The sequence below is a fragment of the Lissotriton helveticus genome, chromosome 3_1 (genome assembly GCF_964261635.1).
Source record: "Lissotriton helveticus chromosome 3_1, aLisHel1.1, whole genome shotgun sequence".
Taxonomy (NCBI): Eukaryota; Metazoa; Chordata; class Amphibia; order Caudata; family Salamandridae; genus Lissotriton; species Lissotriton helveticus.
In genome coordinates this window covers 117,950,806-117,976,855 of record NC_136061.1, presented here as the reverse complement: position 1 = coordinate 117,976,855, position 26,050 = coordinate 117,950,806, and the positions used below count along the sequence as shown (strand labels likewise).

The 26,050-nt window shown below is 44.4% G+C and overlaps 1 protein-coding gene across 1 annotated transcript in view; it reads right to left on the bottom strand.

Moving 5' to 3' along the window:
- Positions 1-26,050, bottom strand: part of LOC144822165 (tricarboxylate transport protein, mitochondrial-like) — a 224,103-nt gene that overhangs the window by 12,233 nt on the left and 185,820 nt on the right. Inside the window, exons 6-7 of the mRNA XM_078679338.1 lie at positions 18,225-18,329; positions 8,040-8,155 (exon numbers count right to left, since the gene is read on the bottom strand). Coding sequence (XP_078535464.1) covers positions 8,040-8,155; positions 18,225-18,329 — 221 coding nt within the window. The remainder of the gene's footprint in view (positions 1-8,039; positions 8,156-18,224; positions 18,330-26,050) is intronic.

Here is a 26,050-nt window from a genome sequence, read left to right as displayed (position 1 = left end):
CCTGAACGTGGAGAGCTTAAGCCTGAACGTGTGAAAAGTGCTTGTTGTTTGTATTCAAAAGGTCATGCACTCAGGGGGTCTTAAGAAGTTTCTTGAATTGCATTACATCACTTCTGGATGTTCTGGTTTCTGTATTGGCAGAAAGAAAGGACTTTCCTCCACCAAGAGCGGTATTGGACTTGAGCCATGCTTGCTCCTTCTGACCCCAGATTCAGACAGCAACATGCCACCCCATTATATGGACACAATGGTCTGGCCTCTCTTGCGACAAAACCTGTGAATAGATATGATGAACGAGCCTGGCCAATAGGAAGGTCCCAGCTCGCCTGTTTGGGGACGACACCTTGCTGATCTCGAAATCCTAAATGGGTATCCAAAACCTGATGGACCAGTTTGGTTTCTTCTGCAGACAGTGCGGGCAAGAGATCAACACTAGCAGAACCTAGTACATGGTTCTGAATCCCTGCCATAAGTCCCAGACAGACTCAGTCTATAATGGCTTTGAATTGGAGAGGGTCCATACCATTCAATATCTAGGGAACGCTCTCAATTAACATTTTGGCTGCTCTTCTCAAATCCAAAAGTGTAAACTTAGGCTGGAACACTATATAAGAGGCATCTTGAGAGCTCTCCAGGGCTCTAGCTTTCAGCTGATAACCCCTGAACTACAAATTAATAATTTAAAAGCCTTTGGGGTAGGGGTGGGGGTTATTAAATAGTGGGGATCTTTTGGGTTATGACAAAGTAAATGATATGGAATTGGTGTATAATCATTTCATAAGTCTCCATACGAAAGTCACTGCTAGTACCCTACTTTTCCCCCTCCGTTGGATCTTGGTTTCAGACCACTCTCACACAAAGTAAGACTCAGACCCCTGTTGTATTGGAGGAGGATCTGCTCCTCTGTGGACAGAGTGTTATATCAGATGGGTCTAAAAAAATTCTAAAGCTTAGTGTCCTTTTTTCCCACAAGATCTACAAGTTCCATTTCTTGTTCCGCAAGTGAAGCTAGACCTAAAATGTCCTGGACACCCACACCTGTAGCATGTTAAAGTCCTACGTCCCTCAGGCTTGGGATTGGAAGAACTTTCAGACCTCATAAGTTTCTTTAGTTTTTTTCTTTTCTGACCTCTTTCACCTCTGTCGCAGTTTCTTTCTCTGTAATTCTTATATTGTTTTTTTCCAATGCCAATTTCTCTAATCCACACAGCACTGTGCTCCATGCTCCTTGCAATCTGTATGGATTCCTCTATAGTGGGATCTTTGAATAGAAGTTTTTCTTTTACCTTTTTTTTGTTTGTGCACCTTACAATCTGATCACGAATCAAAGAGTCAAATGGGTTCTGAAAATCACAGTTTATCGTCAAACCCTGTAAAGCGGCAACATAGCTCATTATGTCTTCATCCTGCCCCTATACCTTACAAAAGAACCTATGTCTCTCGAAGACTACATTCACTTTAGGCATGAATTGCTTCTCTAACATTAGCAGTGACATATCATACAGATCCATTGGCTGGCCATTTCTCATCCCTAATGAAATTTCTGGAAGATCATCATATATTCTTCTGCTTTCCACCCAGATATGTTGCAAGACAATGGCATGTTTTTGTACTGGATCATATTTACAACACCTATAGCTAACATATAAATAAAGAAAATGTTCTTCCATCTTTTCCAAGGAATTTGCGGGGTCCCGGGCACTGGTAAGAAACTAGGGGGCATATTATCAAGGGGGTTTATCTCCGCTTTGTTGGCTTTAAAAGCCAAGAAAGCGGAGATAAAATTATCTCCCTATTACCTAGCTGTCGCTAACACCAGTTAGCGACAGCTAGTAGGAGATAGCGACCATCTTGGGCCCCGCTTTGCATGTCAGTGAAATTTATCACTAATGACATGCAAAGTGGGCGTGCCAAGATGTTAGCGACTGGAAACAGTCGCTAACATCGCTATCTCCTATTACCAACTTTTGGAGATATTCGCTCTAAGCGCGATTATCTCCAAAAGCGAACGCCTGCCCGGAGCAGTTCTCAGCCATGTTATCCAATGGTAGGTGGATAACATGGCTAAGAGCATTAGCTCAGTAATGCATGAATATCGCTGACTTTTCAGCGATATTCATGCATTTCGGCCGATTTTTATCGCTTAGGAGATAAACCTTGATAATAGCAAAGTTCCTAAGCGATAAAAATCACCGCAGCTCGGCGATAAAAATATTGCCGCTAAGCCAACATAGCGATAATTATCGCTAGTTGTTGGTAATATGCCCCTAGGAGTTGCTGCAGTACTTTGCTTCACCCTACTTAGAAGAAGTAAAAAATAACAAACTACTATAAAATAACATGCCAATATAATAAACTGAAATAACTAACTAAAATAATTATCTAAAATAATAATAGTGGCCATTCCAGCTTATTTTTCTTTTATTGCTTAATTGTTGAAAGTCTCTTTTCTATTGCAGTCCTCTCCATTTTTTTTCAGGACCAAGGAAGTGCAAAAGGCAGCATACACATGTATGGATCACAGTAAGTACAGCTTTAATTATTATTATGATGACCTCGCGTGTATTCCTTTTTAATTTTTTTCTAAAAATCAACACTTTGTAGTCGACTTTCTGATAGGCCGTAGAGACCCTCTGTTCGGCCTTCTGGAAGCAGTAGTGCATGACCAGTTGCAGCACACAGCCCTTATGTTGCATGGTATATCCTAGCATTGCGGCCTTTCCGACACGCTAGGACAATGCTGGTTTCATGACCAGCATTGCCAAGAAGCAGAGTGTTGAGCCTAGCAATGCAGCTTAAAAAGAGCCATGTAGAGTTACAAATGAGTGGCGTTGAGCTGGCACGCTATCCCAAATATCAAACTATCCAAAATTAGCGCTAATAAGCAGGCACTTAAAATTGACTAGTGCAGCGCTAAAATATATAAATAACAAAACTCTTACAATTCACCTTTTACAGCCTTCAACACTCGCAATTCCCAAGCCTGTGTAGCTCTATGCCCCCAACTTGTAAATAGAGCTTTTCCAGAAGTGGAGGTTACTTAATCAATCTCTGCCCTCTGCACATAGCTCCTTGTCGCCAACATTTGTAGTAACTAGACTCAATCCTTGTTACTTTTCTCTTTATTTTCAGTTCAAAGTACAGCAACAGTAACCTCAAGCAGATACCACCAGAATGCCAATATGACAACCAGCTTAGAATCTACACCCCCACTTCCAACAGCATCTACCCCTTCATCAGAGCATGCTCCAAATTCTAAAGTATCTCCACACAGTGTTGTGCAACTTACAGCTGAACGAATAGTGAAATTGCCTCAAATCGTAGAAAATAAGACTTTTATTTACATCATTATTGCATCCATGGGATCTGGTCAGCTATATTTCTTATTCCAAAGTAGGTGTACTATGCATGTAACAGTTTGTCAAAGATGGACTTACAAAATCTAATTTCTTTCTTGCAGATGTCAACGGAAAAATATACTGCAAATACTAGACCTGCTTCCAGAGGTTTGCCTGAAAAAGGATAACCCCAATGTACTCAAAAGCTCAACCATACAAGCCTTTGATTACTAGCCCTCAGAACAATCAAGAGGCTGTCTGAATTTGGTTTTGTCAAAAGTAATCATCATCTCAAATGGTGGATTATCCATCCACTTGTCTCACTTCAAGAAAATTTAACTTTATGAACAAACTGTGTGTTACCCGACTTCATCTGTTTTTCCCACTACTTCCTGAAATAGAAAGACCAAGTTTCCTAATTCAAATCAAGGCTCTCAGTTTTGTGCTTAGAATCTTGCTGAACAGCCTACACTAATAGAGCACATAAACTATTTAGGTCATGCCATATGTAAAACTGAACTAGCACATTTTTGATAGAGTTTAAAAGTCCGTTGTCCAAAGGGTTATGGAACATCAATGAAGATACCACAAAGAGGACGAGTGTAATTGAACATGCTGTAGGATGAGTATAGGGGAGGAATGGCATTGGTAAAGTCGATATTCGTAAATTAACAAGAACAATTTCCGATCATAATCCTCTGATACTATCATATAAGGTTCCCAATGTTCAAAGGAAAATATCTAGATGGACATTTGATAGGAAATTATTACATGATGAAAGATTTTTAAAACACATTAAAAGTTGGACAAGGGAATTTTAGGAATGTAACAGATACAGTGCCTCCAGAAATGGAGTTTGGGAGTCTTTTAAAGCCGCATTGAGGGGAGAGACGATTAGCTGTGCAGCAAGATTCAGGAAAGAGGATAAAGACAAGATTGATAAGCTTATGGTAGATCTGGCAGAAATAGAGAGACGCCATATTGATGAAATAACATCTGGTAAAGATAGTGGGGAGACCATTAGAAATATGGCCCGGGTTAAAGGTGATGTCTTAAAAATAATCACTCAGAAAGAGATATATGAATATCAGTCACAAAGAGCAAGGAGATATGAGACTGGGGAGCAGGCGGGGAGAGCATTAGCACTCCGCATCAGGCAAGAATCGAATCGAAATAAAATAAGTAAGATTAAACATAATGGGAGAGAATATACTGACCCGAAAGATATAATACTTGTGTTCCAGGAATTTTATCAAAAACTTTATGATCAGGAGCCAGGTGTGGTACCATTCATACGAGACCAGTTTCCTATAATACCAAGCGTGGAGGAGGGAGATAGAGCTCGATTGGAACTGGATATAACAACTGAGGAGATAAAGATTGCTCTGGATGAATTGGCACTGGGTAAGGCGGCGGGTCCAGACGGAATCCCAATTGAGGTGTACAGGGCTTTGAGTGATGAGATTCTTCCTATGTTTGAAGATCTTTTTAATGGCGTTATCTGCTCAGGTATCATTCCCGATACGTGGAAACAGACCAATATTGTGATATTTCACAAAAAGGGAAAGCCAGAGGAGAACCCGGGCTCATATCGGCCGATATCCTTAATAAACACAGATGCTAAACTTTACTCTAAAATATGGGCGAAGAGACTAGGAGGGATTATAGGTCAACTTGTTTCACCCTGGCAGCATGGGTTTGTACCAGGGCGAGGTACTACTGAACATACAGCTAGGGCTATATCACTATTCGATGCGGTCACTGCTACAGGAGGAGACATGGCTATGATTTTATTGGATGCCGAGAAGGCGTTTGACCGTGTGGTCTGGGACTTCATGTGGGAGGTGTTGGACAAAAGGGGTTTCGGGGAAAAATGTATGAAAGGTATCAAGGCAATGTATATGGACCCAGTAGCCAGAATCACTACAATGGGGCTTCAATCGGAGGAGGTAGTGATTAGAAGAGGTACACGACAGGGTTGTCCGTGTTCTCCTATACTTTTTTCATTATATATTGATCCGTTAATTCGGAAGATTCTAGCTTCAGATAGAATATCCCCTGTTATTTCTCACGGGCATACCACTAAGCTTTTGGCATATGCGGACGATCTGGCAATTGTTACAGATAGTCCGAATATGGCACTACAGGAATTAAATAATTTGGCACGGCAGTTTGGGACCTATTCAGGATATAAGCTTAATACTGAAAAAACTATAATAATCTGTACAAAGAATATTCAGAAAAGGGATCAAAGATATGTTGACTCTGCAGCCTATTTAGGAGTAAAAATCAATGCCGATGTGGGTAAAATTATTCAGGAAAATTACTTGCCGTTACTTGCATCAATGGATAAGGATTTGAGAAGAATTGATGTATTACATCTATCCTTGATCGGCCGAGTGAATGTCCTTAAAATGACAATGTTCCCAAAACTGTTATATCTATTCCGTGCTATTCCTTTATTAATTAATGAAGGGCTGATGAAGAAAATGGAAGCAGTGTTCTCACAGTTCCTATGGCAATATGGCAAAGTGAGAAGATCGCTAGCTAGACTCTCAATATCATTAGAGGGAGGAGGGTTATCTGCTCCTAACATAAGACTGTATCATTGGGTCTGTTTATTGTTGCATATGAAACATCTATTGTGTTATGATACCCCCGTACTGTTGCCTGGTATTCTTAGAATGCCCACAATATATGAATTAATAATTGGCGAAAGAGCTTTGGGGATTCTAACTCGTGAAATTAACGTGCGGTATTATAAGAAGAGTAAAAGCAAAGTGATGTTAAGTGTTTGGGGTGTATGGAAGGTGATGCTGAAATTTCTCAAGATTCCTAAGATCAATGGCACCATAGATCTTTGGAACTCAAGCCCATTCCTACATCTTGGACAGAACAGGAATAGCGCCCTTTGGAAGAGTCTGGGTATCCGATGTTTGGGGGACGTTATGTGTAAGGACGACTTGCTAGGGTTTGAGGTCCTGCAACAAAGATATGGGGTTCCTATGAATCACTGGATGTTGTATAAACAGTTAGAACAAACAGTTAATTCTTTAAGACCTAGGATCTCTATCCAGGAGTTAAACCCGATTCTCCTATATATAAGGAATGGAGGCAGAAAGATCAAAATTGGATATGCTCATCTCTTACAGGGCATAGAGGAGGATGTTGTGCAAACAGAAAATGCTTGGGCTCTTAGAATAGGTGATCCAAATGTAGACGTGGACTATGCCCTGGCACTAAATAAGAAAGTATTAAGAGCATCCAACCTAAAAGCACAACACTACAAGACGATCTTTAATCTCTATTATACCCCCGCGAAGCTGTTTCAATGGGGTAAAAGGGATACTGATAGATGTCCAAGATGTAACCAAGGTCCGGCAGATCTATCTCATATGTTCTATTCTTGTCAAAATCTTAAACCTGTTTTAACTGAAATGGAGAAATTCTTATCGGGGCTGCTAGAGTGCCAAATCGCTCTATCCCCAACCACTATTCTAATTGGCAGGGATGAAAATCTTAAAGTCACACATGAAGCCGAAGCGTTTATCTTTTTGTGTGTTGCGGTGTTAAGAATTCTTATAGCGGCGGCTTGGAAAGATCCGGTAGCCCCCTCATTTCAGATGTGGTTATCGAGATTGCTTGGCATTCATAACATTGAGGAGTGTCTATATAATCTTAAGGGCAAAAAGAAGAAAGAGTATGGTAAAAAAATTTGGGCACCACTCAGTAACTGGAGGAAAATAAGATGTTGATGCATGTAATGCACGTAATAATCCCAAATGCTTTTTCCCTTAAGCTGATCAATTTAAGCCGGATAAGAAGTATTTATCTCTGTACAGGTGTTTATTTTTTATTTTTATTTTTTTCCCTTTAAATTCATATGTCTGCATATTGTCATGATATTGTTATGATATTCTTATTCAGCTGATATCTTAATTGTATTTATGATTTTGGTCTGTTTTATGGTATTCTGATCCATCTCAATAAAAAAAAAGAAAAAAAAAAAAAGGGGAGGAATGGCCACAGAGGAGGAGAAGATTAACAGGTGTTCAAGGTAAAGGTTGTTTTGAGACTCAGAGCGCACTCTAGAAGGAACCAAAAGTTGGGAAGCTGGGTCGGGGTTTCAGCACAGATGGCGGAGTGAGAGTCACAACTCTGTAGTCAACCTTGATTTCAGAAATTCAGGTCATGGTAGAATCAAGAGCAAAATACATACATCACACTTATTTATTTATTTAAAGAGTTTTATATAGCGCTGGCTAGACCCAGAGGTATCAGAGCGCTTTACATGAGAATCAACAATGTAACAGAAAAATTCAACAATTACACAATAAATAGAGGGAGGATGCGGGAGGAGACGACAGGAGGGACGAAAGGAAGTGCAACAATGTGGTTTAACAGTATACCAGAAAAAGATCAACAATTACTTGTTACATCAAACAATCAGGAATATGGGCAGACCGATGTAAGCCGCTGGCTATGGTTTTTGACATTACTAAAAAAGATCAAAAATGTTACAAGGCAGTATTCTTGGAAAGCAATTCTGAAATGAATACATTCATGTAGTGTATGGGGGAAATCCTGCACAGTGAAAAAAACATTGGAGAATTACAGCTTCTAAGGCTGGCTCGTTTTTCGCGGGGCTTCTTTTGTGGCCATGCCATAAATGAAATTTGAGCAATTTGCCTCCTTTCTCACCTGCATCCTAGTTTTAACAACATCTATTGGTGTGTTACCAAAGACGCTAGCTGCCCCTGCTGTGGCGCCAAACGCAGCTGTAACAAACGGATTCGTCTCTCTGTGAGGGTCATCAGCTGGTGAAGCATGTAAAAAAAAAAAAAAAAAGTATAATAGCACAGTCACAAATTGTAATATTGTAATACATAGATGAAATTAAGAGTAGGAGAGGAAATAAGAGAACACTGATGCACCTCTTTTTAATCACCGAGTGGCCTACAAATACAAGTTTACAAATACATGTTCTTTTTTCCTTTTTAAGGGCAGTACTCGATCCCACATCTCTCACATAGAGCGAACATCAATTTTATCGTTCTAGCTTTCTTGATGATCAGCTTCTTCGTGTTCTCATTATGTGTAACACTCTTACATAGATCGCCTAAGCATAACTCTGTTCCAATACTGGTCACAGCGCAAACCAATATCCCAAACTTGGATTCAGCCTAGAAACCTTTCAGACACTAAGACTGCCCTTGGGTATAACTGTGAGGTGTCCCCTCACCACGACCTCATTACATACACATAACTCCTCCACCTCCAACTCATGAAGCATCTAAAGACCTGTGGAGTAACCACATATTGCTTGAATGGTGATCATGGGGCCTGTAACATTAGGATGAACAGTAACTCCAGCTACCATATATAGGGTCCCACTGCTTTACAGCTTAATGTACACACCCTAAACACATACATTGCAGAGTCTTGTTCATGTTATGTTTGTAAACCCCGCGGGTCTGATACAGTCCCAGATTAATCCCACTGAGGTATTACCTTCTTAAGTTTTGTGCATTCCAGAGGGTCACGAGGAACAAGGATAGTGTTGCGGGCAGTAGTCAGCGTGGCGCCAACAGCAAGACGAGTACTTCGCGTTGGCACTCCCCTGCGGGCGATCAATGCTTACTATGATAAGATGCAGGCTGGCGGCGGGTTACGCTGAATTTCAGTGCAAGTGGTGCAGTCTCGGTGTGAACGGGTCCATTCGCAGTCACTAAGACCCCAAAAGCTTAATTTAAGAGCACGTGAGCCACACCAAGGGTCCAAAACCTGAGAGGCACCACTTGGAAGTCAGGAACTCACTGCAGCTGCGTCCAGGAGCTGGTTGGGGAGCCTTTTAAGTCTCTGAGGCTCCAATCAGGAGGTAGGCAGACTAGCCCTTGGAGTCACTCTGGGGCCCTAGGTTCAAGATGAAGTTGTAGGTCTAGTTCTTCCCCAGGCAAGAAGACAGCAGGTAAGCAAATCTGGGCAGCAGTTTCTTTGGAGCAGCAATCCAGCAGGAGTGGTAGTCCTTGTAGTAGTACAGCAGTACATTCTGGCAGAGTACCCACTGGTCCACAAGTGTACTGAAGAGTTGGTGTCTAAAGTTCTTCTTTTATACAAAATTGTGCCTTTGAAGTGTGGATTAGCTTCTAGATGCAGATGCATGCCTTCCTGTCTCTAGTTACAGACTAACTACAGTGGGTATGAAGCTCATTGTGTGGAGACAGGATACAGCCTATTCAAGTGTAAGTGGGGTTGTGCCCAGATCCTCCCACCCACCTGTCTAGGCGGAATACACAAAGCTCAACTGCCACCTACATCCAGTGATGTGACCCAGAGGCACACTACAGACACTTAATGGCTAAAGCAAGAATATAACAACTTTCTAAAAGTGGAATTTTCAAAATTGTAATTTTAAATCTAACTTTACCATCAGTGAGGACTTTAAATTTGGTGTCCAGAGACACTAACATGACCCAGTTAACTTTTCCCATTTGGAAATTACACTTATAAAATGTAATAAGGTAATTCCAATGTTATCCAATGGGAGAAGAATGCCTTGCAGTATTGAAAAACGAAAAGGACAGGTAAAAGTTCAAAGTAAATGTCCAACTTTTTACGCTGCCCTCAGAGCGGTCTAGGGCCTACCCCAGGGTAGACTTATATGTACTAAAAAAGGAAGGTTTGAGCTTGGCAAAAGGTTTAACACAGGACGGAAACTATGATGCGTGTGAAAAAACCATATGCAAGACAAAATGACCATATGAATGTATGTGTGGGACTCATTGTGCACTTGCTTCTCATTCCATCAGACTTGAAGGAGAATTGTGTTGCCCCGCCACATAATGGTTCTAGATTGTCAATGGCTGGAAACAAGAAACAGAAGAAGAGAAGTAAACAAAATTCAGAACTGAGTCGATCTAGAAATAAAAAGTGTCCTTTATTTCCCCAGCCCAACATCTCAACTAAGTCAAGTTACTGACTGACATAGTCAGTCTGACTAATGTCGCCCTTTATTCCAAGATACACCCAGAGGTTTTAGGCTTAGATGCTTCTTTAGTGAGAGCAATCTTGAGGGAGAAAAGAAAGGGAGCTTTAGGGTGTAATGAAGAGCTGAACATAACAGAAGATTATTCGTCAAGCCCTCACCAGGGAAATCAATCAGGTAAGGAAATCCCTCTAAAAACCATTTGTAAAAAAATATACTTGAGAAGATGGAGTAAACAACAGATTTTAAGAGTAACATGATACCCTTGCAGAAAAAAATATTTTAAAATCGGAGTAGCTAAATGAAAGCCAGCGGGTTTCCCACCCGCCACCTTCTTGAAATGTACAGAAGCAAGACTAGCACCTGCAAAAGATATAGTGAGGAAAGCACAGGGCAGCATGAAACAAGGAGACAGATGGACCTACTTTCAATGAGGCAACAACTGTTGCAGATTTACCACACAGAGTTGAGCCCTCAACGAATCTTTGAGTAACTCCAGAGAATTGGTGGATCGATGCAGCCTTGATCAAGAAGTGGAACCCTGCATTTGAGTGAAACCTCAGTAATGGTTTTGTGGGAGCACATAAGCTTAAAATGAAAGTCCCAAATAAGAAAGAATGAATAAGGCTATCAGCTCCAACACCCTGGAAGCCACCTAGATGACTTATGTACGACAAACAACTGAAGGTCAGCAGAAAGAGGCCACAGAATCTACTGGCACACGACCGTAGCCTCTGGACATGAATCTGAGATTATCCATTTGTGCAGAAGGTCACCAGATATCCCCTAACCCATATTAGAACAATGAATAAACATATGATATCTTTTCAATATATTATCCTGCTAATATAAACTGACAGTCAGGAAAACCAAACAATCCAGCAGAGTGATCAATATAAAGGCACTATGGTGATATCCATGATCCTATTCACAGCCTGGACGGGGACAATTTCTTTTCGGACTAAAGCAGCACTGCACCTGTACTCTATACTCCACGACATCTTATTTAGCAAAGCACCCACAGCTCGTCTTGGACCCAAATGCAATCGATTTTACAGATCTCTTTTGCTGCACTTGGTGATCTGTGTTTCCATGTTGCCTGTTTGGGCTCTGCCTTTCTAAATTATTTGCAGGCTTCCTTCTCAGTTGCATTCTCCTACCATTGATGGATCTGTCTATATTTTGTTGCTCCAACCTCCACACAGACTGTTCCCTAACAGCTGCCGACCTCTCGTCTGGAGTATGAATTATTCTGGCATGGCCACAATGGTGAACTGACCTTCACACGCTGCAGGTACGGGTATCAGTAAAGTATTAACAATGGACAAAGCCAGGTGGGGAAAGAGGTCCAACAGAGATATTGTGGAATGTTATTGCCATCCCACAGTGGTCAGCAAGGAATACTTAGTAGCCATTTGAGCATTTACAAACCATTCAGTAGGCCTACTTGGCACTGCAGCCACGGGCTCAAAAATGCTTAGCAAGGACACAGGAGTCATAATTCATACTTGCACGCATTTTCACCCTCCTGAGGCGGAAGCCGGGAGGTCTCTTACCCTTCTACTTCTTTTAATTGATTTTAAAAATTAAAAAAATTGTGTATGTGCTTAATTGCTACACCTGACCGGAATAGGTGTCTCATGATCCCCCTGTGACTTCCCTTGCGCTCAGTGGCGCCTCAGACCCCTGTTTCCCCCGTTATCCTTGATCCGGACCTGCTCTCGGCCGAGTATTGACGCCGAGAGCAGAGCACCGGTTTTGGCGGCCATCTTGGGTCGGTCTCAATTCGTGACGCGATTTCCAGCACTATAAAAGGGACGCGTAGGGAGAGTGCTAGTAATTCATACTTGCACGCATTTTCACCCTCCTGAGGCGGAAGCCGGGAGGTCTCTTACCCTTCTACTTCTTTTAATTGATTTTAAAAATTAAAAAAATTGTGTATGTGCTTAATTGCTACACCTGACCGGAATAGGTGTCTCATGATCCCCCTGTGACTTCCCTTGCGCTCAGTGGCGCCTCAGACCCCTGTTTCCCCCGTTATCCTTGATCCGGACCTGCTCTCGGCCGAGTATTGACGCCGAGAGCAGAGCACCGGTTTTGGCGGCCATCTTGGGTCGGTCTCAATTCGTGACGCGATTCCCAGCACTATAAAAGGGACGCGTAGGGAGAGTGCTAGTAATTCATACTTGCACGCATTTTCACCCTCCTGAGGCGGAAGCCGGGAGGTCTCTTACCCTTCTACTTCTTTTAATTGATTTTAAAAATTAAAAAAATTGTGTATGTGCTTAATTGCTACACCTGACCGGAATAGGTGTCTCATGATCCCCCTGTGACTTCCCTTGCGCTCAGTGGCGCCTCAGACCCCTGTTTCCCCCGTTATCCTTGATCCGGACCTGCTCTCGGCCGAGTATTGACGCCGAGAGCAGAGCACCGGTTTTGGCGGCCATCTTGGGTCGGTCTCAATTCGTGACGCGATTCCCAGCACTATAAAAGGGACGCGTAGGGAGAGTGCTAGTAATTCATACTTGCACGCATTTTCACCCTCCTGAGGCGGAAGCCGGGAGGTCTCTTACCCTTCTACTTCTTTTAATTGATTTTAAAAATTAAAAAAATTGTGTATGTGCTTAATTGCTACACCTGACCGGAATAGGTGTCTCATGATCCCCCTGTGACTTCCCTTGCGCTCAGTGGCGCCTCAGACCCCTGTTTCCCCCGTTATCCTTGATCCGGACCTGCTCTCGGCCGAGTATTGACGCCGAGAGCAGAGCACCGGTTTTGGCGGCCATCTTGGGTCGGTCTCAATTCGTGACGCGATTCCCAGCACTATAAAAGGGACGCGTAGGGAGAGTGCTAGTAATTCATACTTGCACGCATTTTCACCCTCCTGAGGCGGAAGCCGGGAGGTCTCTTACCCTTCTACTTCTTTTAATTGATTTTAAAAATTAAAAAAATTGTGTATGTGCTTAATTGCTACACCTGACCGGAATAGGTGTCTCATGATCCCCCTGTGACTTCCCTTGCGCTCAGTGGCGCCTCAGACCCCTGTTTCCCCCGTTATCCTTGATCCGGACCTGCTCTCGGCCGAGTATTATCGCCGAGAGCAGAGCACCGGTTTTGGCGGCCATCTTGGGTCGGTCTCAATTCGTGACGCGATTCCCAGCACTATAAAAGGGACGCGTAGGGAGAGTGCTAGTAATTCATACTTGCACGCATTTTCACCCTCCTGAGGCGGAAGCCGGGAGGTCTCTTACCCTTCTACTTCTTTTAATTGATTTTAAAAATTAAAAAAATTGTGTATGTGCTTAATTGCTACACCTGACCGGAATAGGTGTCTCATGATCCCCCTGTGACTTCCCTTGCGCTCAGTGGCGCCTCAGACCCCTGTTTCCCCCGTTATCCTTGATCCGGACCTGCTCTCGGCCGAGTATTGACGCCGAGAGCAGAGCACCGGTTTTGGCGGCCATCTTGGGTCGGTCTCAATTCGTGACGCGATTCCCAGCACTATAAAAGGGACGCGTAGGGAGAGTGCTAGTAATTCATACTTGCACGCATTTTCACCCTCCTGAGGCGGAAGCCGGGAGGTCTCTTACCCTTCAACTTCTTTTAATTGATTTTAAAAATTAAAAAAATTGTGTATGTGCTTAATTGCTACACCTGACCGGAATAGGTGTCTCATGATCCCCCTGTGACTTCCCTTGCGCTCAGTGGCGCCTCAGACCCCTGTTTCCCCCGTTATCCTTGATCCGGACCTGCTCTCGGCCGAGTATTGACGCCGAGAGCAGAGCACCGGTTTTGGCGGCCATCTTGGGTCGGTCTCAATTCGTGACGCGATTCCCAGCACTATAAAAGGGACGCGTAGGGAGAGTGCTAGTAATTCATACTTGCACGCATTTTCACCCTCCTGAGGCGGAAGCCGGGAGGTCTCTTACCCTTCTACTTCTTTTAATTGATTTTAAAAATTTAAAAAATTGTGTATGTGCTTAATTGCTACACCTGACCGGAATAGGTGTCTCATGATCCCCCTGTGACTTCCCTTGCGCTCAGTGGCGCCTCAGACCCCTGTTTCCCCCGTTATCCTTGATCCGGACCTGCTCTCGGCCGAGTATTGACGCCGAGAGCAGAGCACCGGTTTTGGCGGCCATCTTGGGTCGGTCTCAATTCGTGACGCGATTCCCAGCACTATAAAAACGGGCAGGGATGACTCCGCGCAGCGGACGCGGTCAGCGGGCGCGCCGGATCTGCGCCGGAGTCGTGCCAGAGTCATGCCCGTTTGCGCCCGTTCGCGCACAGTCGGGCCTAGGGCCAAAATCCCCTGATGCTAGTTCCTTAGGTCCTATACTATACTCCCGCTCACAGTTACTTACGCTTATGAGGACACTCCCATCATCTTGCAGTCATTCGATTGACCTAAGCCTCGGGCCCTCCTCCTGTAATAACTGCCCTTTCAGTGCCACCGAGGCCGTTACCAAAACGACGCCAGTACAAGAAAAGAAGACAGCAGACACTGCTCTAAAGATGGCACTAGTTAATTGCCGCTCTTTGCCAAGGCACGCCACAGAAATAGCTCTTCTGACTGAAGATCTAAACGTGGATGTTCTGTTTCTAACAGAAACGTGGCTTGGCCCGTCCTCTGGCCCCGACATCATACAGGCCTTACCCGCCGGATACCTGATCCAACATAAAGACCGAGAAATTAAAGTTGGCGGAGGGATCGCCATTTTGTATAGGGAACATCTAACCTGCCGCCTGACTAACACGACTATCCAAGATTGTGAGAGCACATTATTCTCTATCTCCCACTCTCCTGAACAATCTATTTCCGGACTTTTAATTTATCGCCCCCCCGGCCCGATTGGCCAATTCATAGAAGGACTAACCGAAACCATTCTGGACTCGGCCACTAAGGTATCTAATTTTATATTATTAGGAGACTTGAATCTCCATTTCAATAACCCTTCAGACACCATCGCCATGGAATTAACTAAAGACTTAGCCGCATGCCAACTCAACTTGATTGTTCAACACCCCACTCATTCCAAGGGTAATCTTTTGGACCCAATTTTCTCCAATGTCGCGAATCTGTCCACATCTGTACCTTATTCTATCCCCTGGTCAGACCATATGGTAGTACCATTCATATGGAAAATGAACAGACCTTGTACCAATCAGCCCCTCCATAAAATTCTAGGTAGGCGCTGGACAAAGTTAGAGCCTAACGATTGGATAGACTCATTGAAACAGAGCGAACCCATAAATAGTCAAAATATTGACAAAGCCAACACTGATTTTAATCAATGGATAGAACAATCATTAGACAGTGTGCTTCCTAAAACACGCATCGCTAAGAAAAAAGGTCCGAATAAACAGCCCTGGTTCAATCCAGAGCTGAGACTCCTTAAACAGGAGTGTAAACGAGAAGAAAGACAATGGCGGAAACTTTTCAATGAGGAGAAAAAAATCAAGTACAAACTCACTATCAAGAAATACAAGAGGGCACTCAATGAAGCCAAATCCACCTTTTACGCCGAAAAAGTTGAGAAATCTGCCAATGCTCCGAGAGAAATGTTTCAAATTGTAAAAACATTGATCAAGGTCCCTGACCCCCCTACATCCGACTTCTCCCCGGAAAAATCCGGTGCTCGTTGTAATGATTTAGCAAATTTCTTTGCCACGAAAATTGAAACAATTCTACTTTCCCTCCCCCCACCATCAGAAGTAGCGTCCAACCCTCCATCGAGGGACGATACTAATCCCACCTCACCCCGTTTAGCATTTTTTCACCCCCTCAGTGACGAACTTTTCCCCTCCCTTTTCAATTCCATAAAGAGTGGCTCCCCTCTTGATCCCGCTCCTATGTCCATTCTGAAACTGGTCCTTCCCCAGGTCAGTAGAAATATCATTGATCTGGTTAACAGCTCCTTGGACTCTGGGATAGTCCCTCAAGATTGGAAACTAGCCATGGTAAAGGCCTTGTTAAAAAAACCAAACCTCAACCCTGAAGATTTCTCTAATTACCGCCCCATTTCCCTTCTCCCCGGCATTAGCAAGCTGGCCGAAAAGTGGGTCAACAAACAACTGGCATCATACTTGGAGTCTCAAAACCTGCTCCATCCTACACAAACAGGCTTCCGAAAGGGACAGGGAACGGAGACAGCCTTGCTGAGGGTGGTTGAGGTATCCAGGAGAATTCTGGACGCAGGTGGCAGTGCGGCCATTATCCTCCTGGACCTCAGCGCCGCCTTCGACACGGTCAATCACCGTGTCCTACTCGCCCGCCTAGAGAGAATTGGAGTTACAGGCAAAGCTCTCGTATGGCTTGAATCTTTTCTCAGTAACAGATTCTTTAAAGTCTTCTCAGACACCAACTGCTCCCTCCCAATACCATTGCAGTGTGGGGTGCCACAGGGTTCTTCCCTCAGCCCCACACTGTTTAATGTGTACATGGCACCCTTGGCAGAGGTAGTAGCCCCTTTCGGAATCCAATTGGTGAGCTACGCTGACGATACCCAGCTGGTAGTCTCACTCACCCAGGCAGACCCCCCTCAAAACAATCTCTGTAGCTGCCTGGTTGAAGTCGCAGGATGGATGGATGCCTCCCAATTAAAACTGAATGGAGGAAAGACCGAGCTGATGTTGCTCGGAAGAAAGGCCTCCTTTGACACCCCCTCCATGTGGCCTCCCTGTATGGGACCCGGACCCACCCCCAAAGCGGAGATAAAAAGCCTAGGGATCTGGCTTGACACAGAGCTCTCCTTTAAAACTCAGGCGAAAAAGACAGTGGCTACGTGCTTCGGTCTAATAAAAACAATCCGGAAAATTCTCCCCCAGTTGCCGGAAACTGCGAAGAAAACCATAGTCCAGTCCCTCATTCTTTCTAGGCTGGACTATGGGAATGCTCTCTACCTAGGAGCCCCCGCCTCAGTGATCCGCCAACTGCAGATAGCTCAAAACTCTGCAGCAAGGCTACTCACCGGAACCAGCCGTCGTATCACCGCAGCCCCTGCATTAAGGGCCTTACATTGGCTCCCCATAAAGGAGCGAATCCATTTCAAGACCCTCTGTCTGGTCCACAAAACACTTCAGGGGAACGGCCCCCCCATTTTGAAGGATATGATCAAACCATACATTCCAACCAGGCACCTTCGGTCCAACCATCAAAACCTCCTCATAATGCCCAGGACCAATAAAGCCCGGTCTGGGGACCGCCTTTTCTCCCGAAATGCAGCAAAACTATGGAACGCCCTACCATTATCACTCCGTCTAGAACCCAGCCTTCTGATGTTCCGAAAACAACTAAAAACTTCATTGTTTCCCAGGCCATAATCCACCCTTCTCTCTTTCCTAGTCTTTGCATCAACTTCCATCTTTTTTAAGCGCTGGGATGCTCCCGAGTAGCCATGCGCTATATAAGAACCTTCCAATTCCAATTCCAATTCCAATTCTATATAGTTACCATTTCCAAAACCAAGATCTATACTGGAAATCACATTCGAGAAAACAAAATGGCAGACAGTTAACACCGTGCCACTTGTGCTGATGCAAATGCTTCCTTCTTGTGGACCCAATTTCGTGCGAGAGCTCATTTTCTCATTCAGTAATATCAAACATCACTTAGGTAGGTTAGGCAACAGTTTCAAAACTGCAGACTTTTATTATTTTGATTAAAAGCTCACATGCTTTCTTTACCAATGATTTCCTCTGGTCCTCAGTGCTTTACATTTATCTTTACTTTCTGAGCAGCCACACATTTTTCCGTTCTATCGCCCCTTTATTTTTCACATTCACCAATGAAGAAAATGAATCTCTCTCGCCATCAATTCCTGCCCAGGTACAGTGACAGCAGCAACTTCCTGTGAAGTTCTTATTGGCAACAAGGAGTACTATAATAATGTTGATGTTACCTTTATACCAGTTCCGCAAGGATGTCATCACGAAGAAGCGGATGGCCTGGTTGGATCCTTGTTTGAGAACCGTAGCTGTTACTCCCTGATATGTTCCACGTAGACCTGGAATAAAATGTAGCCTCTGTGAAAAGGCAAACTCTTGAAACTAATGCACCACACATACGAATGCTTTGTGACAAAACCTATTTAAAATCAGCCTATGGCATACAGGTGAAATGTAAGAATCGCATGTTTTTTTTATATATGTAAATCAGTGGAAAGAAGTATGGGAACAGTGGAAGATTTGAGCTAAGGGGGAAATAACCCAATAAATACTACCTTACAAAATTTTGGAAATTTCCCTTTTTAGCAATCAGATCGAGGAAGCATGAAAAGGAGGAAGCGAGAGGGTCTCTTTTCTGCGTTTGAGGAAAGGGAAATTGTTTTCAGGTCAAAACAATGGCAGTTTATCATTGAGAGCGGATAAGTCATGAAGACTAGGCAAAGAACTTGCCAATTTCAAAGTAGTGTTCAATTAAGTTGGAAAAAAGTATTTGAGAACACCAAATGTGTAAACCCAAAATGTTGAAATTCAATGCTGCCAATATCGTGAAAAGTGTAGGAAAATGTAAGTACTAAGCTGAAAAACGATTCCCAAAACACACTCGCAAATCCAGGAGGATTATGATACAAAGGTGTGTGTGTGTGTGTGTGCGTGTATATATATATGTATGTATATGTATATATATATTTTTTTTTTTAAAAGGCAGAAGTGTGAAGTCGTTTTCTAGTTCTAAGGTCACGGTACCGCTAAACTAAAAGGTGAATAAATGTAGACAAAGAAACAGGAATTGAGGAAACAGCACTGGGAATAAAACGGGGACCAAAATGAGGATAAAGGAGGTAGCAAAGAAAAAGCAAGCATTGGCATAGCCAATAGGTCTCGCCTTTGGGACCTTAAAAGTATTTAGTTATGCAGCACAATATCCTTACTGCAACAACATTAACTGTTGCATGGCTGAACACTTATAAGGTCCCAAATGCTTGTTCTTGTCAGGCGCTGTTTATCTTTATAATAGCATTCTACTAATCCCCTACCTAGGGCTACCAACTTTTAGTAGAAAAATGCCTGTCATTTGTTCATGGTTTGAATTTCTGGAAGGACTGTGCCATGTAAATTACTTTATTTAAACTCGGAAATCCTGTTTTCATTTTTAACATAAATCTGTCTTGGTTTACTTAAATTGGTTTCATTCGCACAGCTCTAGAGCCATTTTATTAACCACTTGGATGCTAATGACAAGGGTAACTCGTCATGGAGTTTCCATTGATTTCAATGGAAATTTACTGTAAATCATGGAACATGCCTTAGCATCCAAGTAGTGAGTTTCTAATGTAAACTATTTGCTGTTTCAATTATTATGGAAGAGGGTAAAAGTACCTGCTTTGGGCTGAATTCAATATTTTTTTACCGGCCTGGGTATAAAAGAGCATTAAGCACAGTAACGCCAGTAAAATACTATGGTGGCTCGCACTGTTCAGTCTTCTTGCTCTAAATGCATATTGTTACTTTGCAGCTATATCCCTAATTTTAGGATCAGGGGCGGCTCGAGGCTCATGGTGGCCCTGGGCAGGGAGCGTAGGTAGGGGCCCCCGGAAGAGGGGGTCCGGGCGGGGTGCAGTGCGGAGGCCAGTGAAGGGGTGGGGGGTCAGGGTGTTTGGAAGTGGAACAGAGCCGGAGGCCGCCAAATCCCTGCCATGGGCCACCACGCAAATATGTATCCATCCTCAGAGGATTAATATATTAAGGATATATATTGGCGTGGTGGCCCCTGGGGTTTGGTGGCCCTGTGCAGGTGCACAGCTTGCACATGCCTAAGGCCGGCCCTGTTAGGATGTGCTCATTCAACGTGTATCCTTTATTTATATAAACATGTCTCGACCTGCGTTTAATATAATTGCATGCAGCCCACGCAACTCAATGGCGCTTTTAGACTTGCTCCATAACAGGTTCACCTTTATTCTCGAAGTCCTTGAAATAGCTTTGGAAAGGTGGCGACAGCAGGACCCATGCAGCACCACCCTCCATTAGCACCAATCTCTGGGGCAGCCATGTGCACAGTCCCAGGACCCGTGCAGCCGCTGTATCCCGTGGCACCCCCTAAACTTTCCACCCGAACACCGGGAGGGAGTATCGCCCCAGCGCGCTCCCCTGTCCTACCCCCACACACTAAGCTGTCGCTTCAGGCGGGCCCGGTAATTCTACACATTACGGTAAATCCTGGTTGTCCTGCCCTGGTCACGTGACGGCTGAAGTGTATCTTTCCCTGTTGCTCCTAAAACAAATTTCCCTGAAGAGGGGGGAGTCAGAGTGAGAAGGAGTGGAGCCCTTGACAAGGAGAGCGTGCCTGAGGAGCCTGTCATCACCCCCACCCCTGCTGCTGACACCCTCATACCGGCGCCTGACCCCCCACTTAGGCTGGGCTCGAGTCGGGGTACTACACGGGTGGACGGCCATTGGGTATTGATGGTTAGTGGGCTCAACCAAAAAACATTCAGTGCATTCACTCGATTTTTTAATGGGGTAGATTAGATTGTTGGGAGTTGGGTGTGATATTTAGTGAAAGAGGTATGTGCCTTCATGCTGAGGGTTGGTGTGGGCGTGTGAGCTGAGGGAGAGAAGAATAGGTATTGTGAGGTTACAGAGGTGGAAATTTCAAAGAAGGAGAGGTTGTGATCTCTCTAAAGAGTTGTGGGTAGTTTGCTGAAATTCACCTGTCATCGTCACTATAATTGTAAGGCGCTCCGATACCTTAGCGCTATATAAAACTCTTGCATAAATCAATAAAAGAATAAATACATAGAGATCAATGCAAACATGCATGTGACATGGAGAAGATTGTGCTCAGGGAGAGGAAAGCAAAACCAAAGGGGATGATGGACGGAGTGTTGTACATTACAAGCAGTCACTCCCAGTCAACTGATTTGGGTTTAATCAATCATCATTCTTTAGCTCACTCCGCCACCCCAGTTCGGACAAGGCCATATGCAAATCAGTCTGACCCTGTGCCTATTGGGAACAGTCCAGCCCGAACTGCCAAGGCATGTCTTCCCCGGACCGGAAACAAGCATCCTGGGAAAGGTTTCTGGCTAATCAGAGGACGACAGCCGGGCTAGCTTGAATCCAGTGGCAAAGTGAGCAAGGGAACCACGTCTGGGCATACCCTGCCAACTTAGGGCGAAAAAAGCAAAACCAAAGGGGATGATGGACGGAGTGTTGAACATTGCAAGCACTCACCCCCAGTCAACTGATCTGGGTTCAATCCATCATCATTCTTTAGCTCACTCCGCCACCCCAGTTCAGACATGGCCATATGCAAATCAGTCTGACCCTGTGCCTCATGGGAACAGTCCAGCCCGAAATGCCAAGCCATGTCTTCCCTGGACCGTAAACAATCATCCTGGGAACGGTTTCTGGCTAATCAGCCATCATCAGCCAGGCTAGCTTGAATCCAGTGGCAAAGTGAGCAAGGGATAGGAAGCCTGCAAAAGATGGAAGGGAGGATCATTTGAAAGAAAACAAGTGGCGGCAGAAGTGAAAGCGTTTCCCTTGCAAGAGCAAGCAGCGCCAGGAGCGATAATTGCAGTTTTTATTGGAGTTTTTATAAATAACTGTTTAAATATTTGATTATGTATGAGTTTATTGATTAATTATATGTATTATTAGTAATTTTGGTTTATTTTAATTTAGGGAGTTTCTTGCAACGAAATGTCTTTCCTGATGATGGTCTTCATGACGACTGCATATTAGACCGAAACGTCGACACCTACATCATCTCCATAAGCGTTGCGTTGTCACCAATATACGACCATTGTTTATTAATTATTTTTGGTTGTTAGTTATACTTACCAGGAGTTGATGTCTTAGCTGTGAATTGAAGGGTCATTGTTATCTATACCTCTATTCCCAGCTGTTGCTTGAATTTATTTTTGTGTATCAGTCTCCCAAGATGTAAATTTATTGTCTCATTACCAAATACAAAAATATTTTTCAGAAAAATAATTTACCTTTGAGGTAACGGGTTTTTAGGAACCCGCTGGTGTCAGGGGATAACACCCGAAGATCTCTGAGTTCTCCCTTGTTCCGGACCACAGAAACACGGAGTCTTCTAGTCGCAGTCAAAGATCAAGTTTTATTGGTAGCTACCAAGTAACACGTGTCCCAGAAGTACACCACACGGAGAGTAGGTTCTAGGGAGACTGTTTGTTTTTACAGAACCAGCCGTCTCCTTATATACAAAACATATAGCTGCAAGCAAGAATTCCTAAGTTTATGATATGGCTATACACATATTTCTACAATAATACAAAGAGCGACGTCATGTAAGCAAGCCCATATTTTGGATGTCCAGTTTGTTGATAGATTACCCAGTTAGGCCTGGAACTCCCATCAGATATCGATGAAACCTCAATAAAGAAAGGTACAACCCAGTCATAAAACTGGCCATAAACAAGAAATGCGGACAGGTGCATGTTTGCAGAAAGCATGGTCTGTACGTAGTGAATGGTTTGTGGAATGTTATGTATTGATGCTATCGTATTCGGCCACTGGGCGGGGAGCTGCCCAAACAGGTCTGGCCGAAGGCAGTGGAGTCAGTTGGGACAGGTCAGGGGAAAGTCACGAAAGGTGGACGTGTCTATTTGGATCAAGCTCGACCTTTAAATGACTTATCATGAGGGCAAGATGCAAGATGGATGCCGTTCACAAAATGGAGTTTTAAGGGATGGGACGGAAACTGTGATTTAGGGGTGTTGGCAACCCTCGATTGTCACACAAATACACAGAAATGATGTCCTAATCATTATCGGTTCATAGACACCAAAATCGTCTTGGTACGTTGAGATTTTGTGACACGGGTATCGGACCTCGATATCGGGATAACAACAGGGTCCGGATTTTGAGAACCACAGACCCTCCTTTTGCCCTCATATAAGGCAATAACTCATGCTAATCTGAGTCCAAATCGGTATGGAGAAATTCGTGGAGATGTTGCTGTAGCATCATTCTGTTACTCAGTTCGTCCTGCGACACAGGCTTCCGTACACACGAAGTAGCACAGAGGCCACATAGTGCAGGAGCACACTGTATACACAAGCAAAACATGAACAGAAGTGCCAAGATCATCCCAATGAAGATTAAGGTTTTCCATCCCCAGGCAGTGATCAGCTCCCAGAACCACCCCAGCAGGGACCAATCCCCTTTCTCAACGTGAAGGGAACCAGATATTTCGTGTAATTTGGAGATGGCCTGGTATACTGTCGGTGCGTTATCAGGGATGAAAATGCAACAACTGGATTGGATGACTCTACACACACCACCACGATCGGCGAGTATGATGTCTAAGGCAATTCGGTTCTGAAGGGTCATAAGTCGATCCGACTGAAGCTCTGTTGTCAAATTGCCAAGGGCTCCGGCCGTCGTAGTCACGGCGGATTCAACTATCCTTGCTAACTGGCGAATATTCCTGCTGTTCACCATAGGCCCCCAAAATGGCAGAAAACCCTTTGTGAAGTCAGCGAATTCCTGACCCGCGGTGTCGTCTTTAATCACGACACCTCTAGCTGTCCTTGTCCGGTGGTAATCTGCTCGGGCCGTATAGGTGGGAGGCAGTAGAAATGAAATAAAACATGTACCTGAGAAATCAGGGGGTAACCACGTGTAGGCTTGGTCGTGGCAAACGAAATACGTGCCTTTGGCTGCCAAAAGTATAGGGGAAGTTCGGGAAGCAAATACATATGTTTCCGTGCAAACGCTCTTTCCTAACTGTGCTGTGGGGTTCCTACCAATACCCTGTAAGCATAAGTGACCTCGGTGGGGCACTATCCAAACTGGGCGGGATTTCCTTGCTGCCTGGCTCTTGATCAGGTAAACCCCATGTTTAGTCACGTTCCGACGGGTGTAGGGACTCAGTTCATCTTTGGGCATTGTCAGATATGTGTCGATATCCCTACTCATGTTTCTTATCCCTGCAATCAGTGCCTTGTTACTGGAATCGCTCGCAGCGGAACTGGTCGGGTATGGTTCTAGGGCGAATAAGAACATGGTCTGGAAAGCCCACAGAGAACCATAGTAACTGAATGGTAAAATGAAGTATGGGATCCCCTTATCGGTTGTGTGTGGCATAAGTCCGCATATCCAACAGTTTGACGTGTTCATTATGGACTGGTGTTTGTGTAGAAGCTGAATGAAAGAGTTGTTTGCAAATTCGAGTCTTCGGGCAGACTCGTGTTCAGGTAGAGGGTGAAAGTAGTGTGGAGAAATAGTGGGAGGAGGTGGTGTCTGGGTGTCATTCGAGAAGGTAACTTTAAATACGAATAGAGTATAACCGGTAAAAAACACAAGTATGCTACATAACATCAAAACACATAGTATCAGGAATCTCCTTCTGGACAGTATCGTGCATAACTGTTTTCCGAAGTTCGTGAGTCTGACAGGTCTCTCTACCCTTGGAAACTCCATCCTCTAGTTGCTGCCCGCGGTGGTTGATTGGTTCTCCCAGGGAGCGCGCTCGGCTCAGTCCGGGGTAACTCCCGTGGACCAATCAGAACCGTGGACCTAGAACTTCCCAGTTGCACTCCCCAGACTTCAACCGCGACCCTAGCAGCAGAACCGGATGGCGGTTCGAAAAATCAAAAATGAGCTAGTTCCCTTGGGACGAGAGAGCTGAAAATCCAAAAAATAGTTCTTAGGGGAAAAAGGGAAATTACATTAGATCAAGCTTTTATTAGTCCTCTTTTTTCTTTAGACCGTAGGTTGTATCGTCGTTTCCCAGGTGCGGTGTGATCTTCAAACAACGTCTCAGGTTCAGTAATGTCCAATTGCATAGACGGTGACACAAGTCCTTGCAAAATATGATCACTCTCCTTTTCGGTACTAGTTTCTTTCAAACGGGCATCGCTGAAAGGGATGAAGCGAGGTACGTATTCTGTCTCAGAGTCGGCAAGTCCTTTGTTGACCCACCGGTCGTATGGAAGGGGTAGAGGGACCCGTTTGCAGTGGGTCCCATGTACCCAGTTCTTCTTGCCTTCCACCCGAACAGCAGATCTCGTTGAAAGCAACACTAGGTGCGGTCCGGTCCACCTCGGCTGTCCGTTGTTGGTGCGCTGGAAATTCCGCACCAAAACCCACGAGCCGGGTTCGATGAGGTGACCTGGATCGTCAGAGGCTGGTGGAGAGGAACTGTGAATCTGTTGGTGCAAAACACGTAATTTAGTTGTCAATTCGCACAAATAGTCAAGCAGTACGGGGTGTTCTATCTCGCTTAGTTTCTTGGGTCTTGGCACGCCCCAGACGTTGGCTGGGCGGCCAAACACAATCTCATGGGGGCTAAGTCCTATTCTGGAGTGGACAGTCGTCCTGGTTGACAAGAGTGCTAGAGGCAAAGCGTCAGGCCATTTAAGACCTGTACTGGCTTGGATCTTGGCTAGTTTGAGTTTTAGAGTGCCATTGTAGCACTCTACTAATCCAGCTGATTGGGGGTGGTTTGCAGCGTGGAATTTCTGGTGGATGCCTAAACACTCACACACTCTCTTCATCACGCATCCTACAAATTCACTTCCGTTATCACTCCAGACAATTCTAGGCATACCGAACCTCGGGAAGAACTCTTTGACAAGTGCTTTGGCAGTTGATAAAGCGGTATTGTCCTTAAGGGGGTACGCTTCCACCCACCTTGAAAAGGCGCAAACAACAACGAGCACGTACTTTAGATTGTTGCACCTCTCCATGTGGATGAAGTCGAGCTGCAAAACCTCGAACGGATACGTTGGAGGCGCAAAATGAC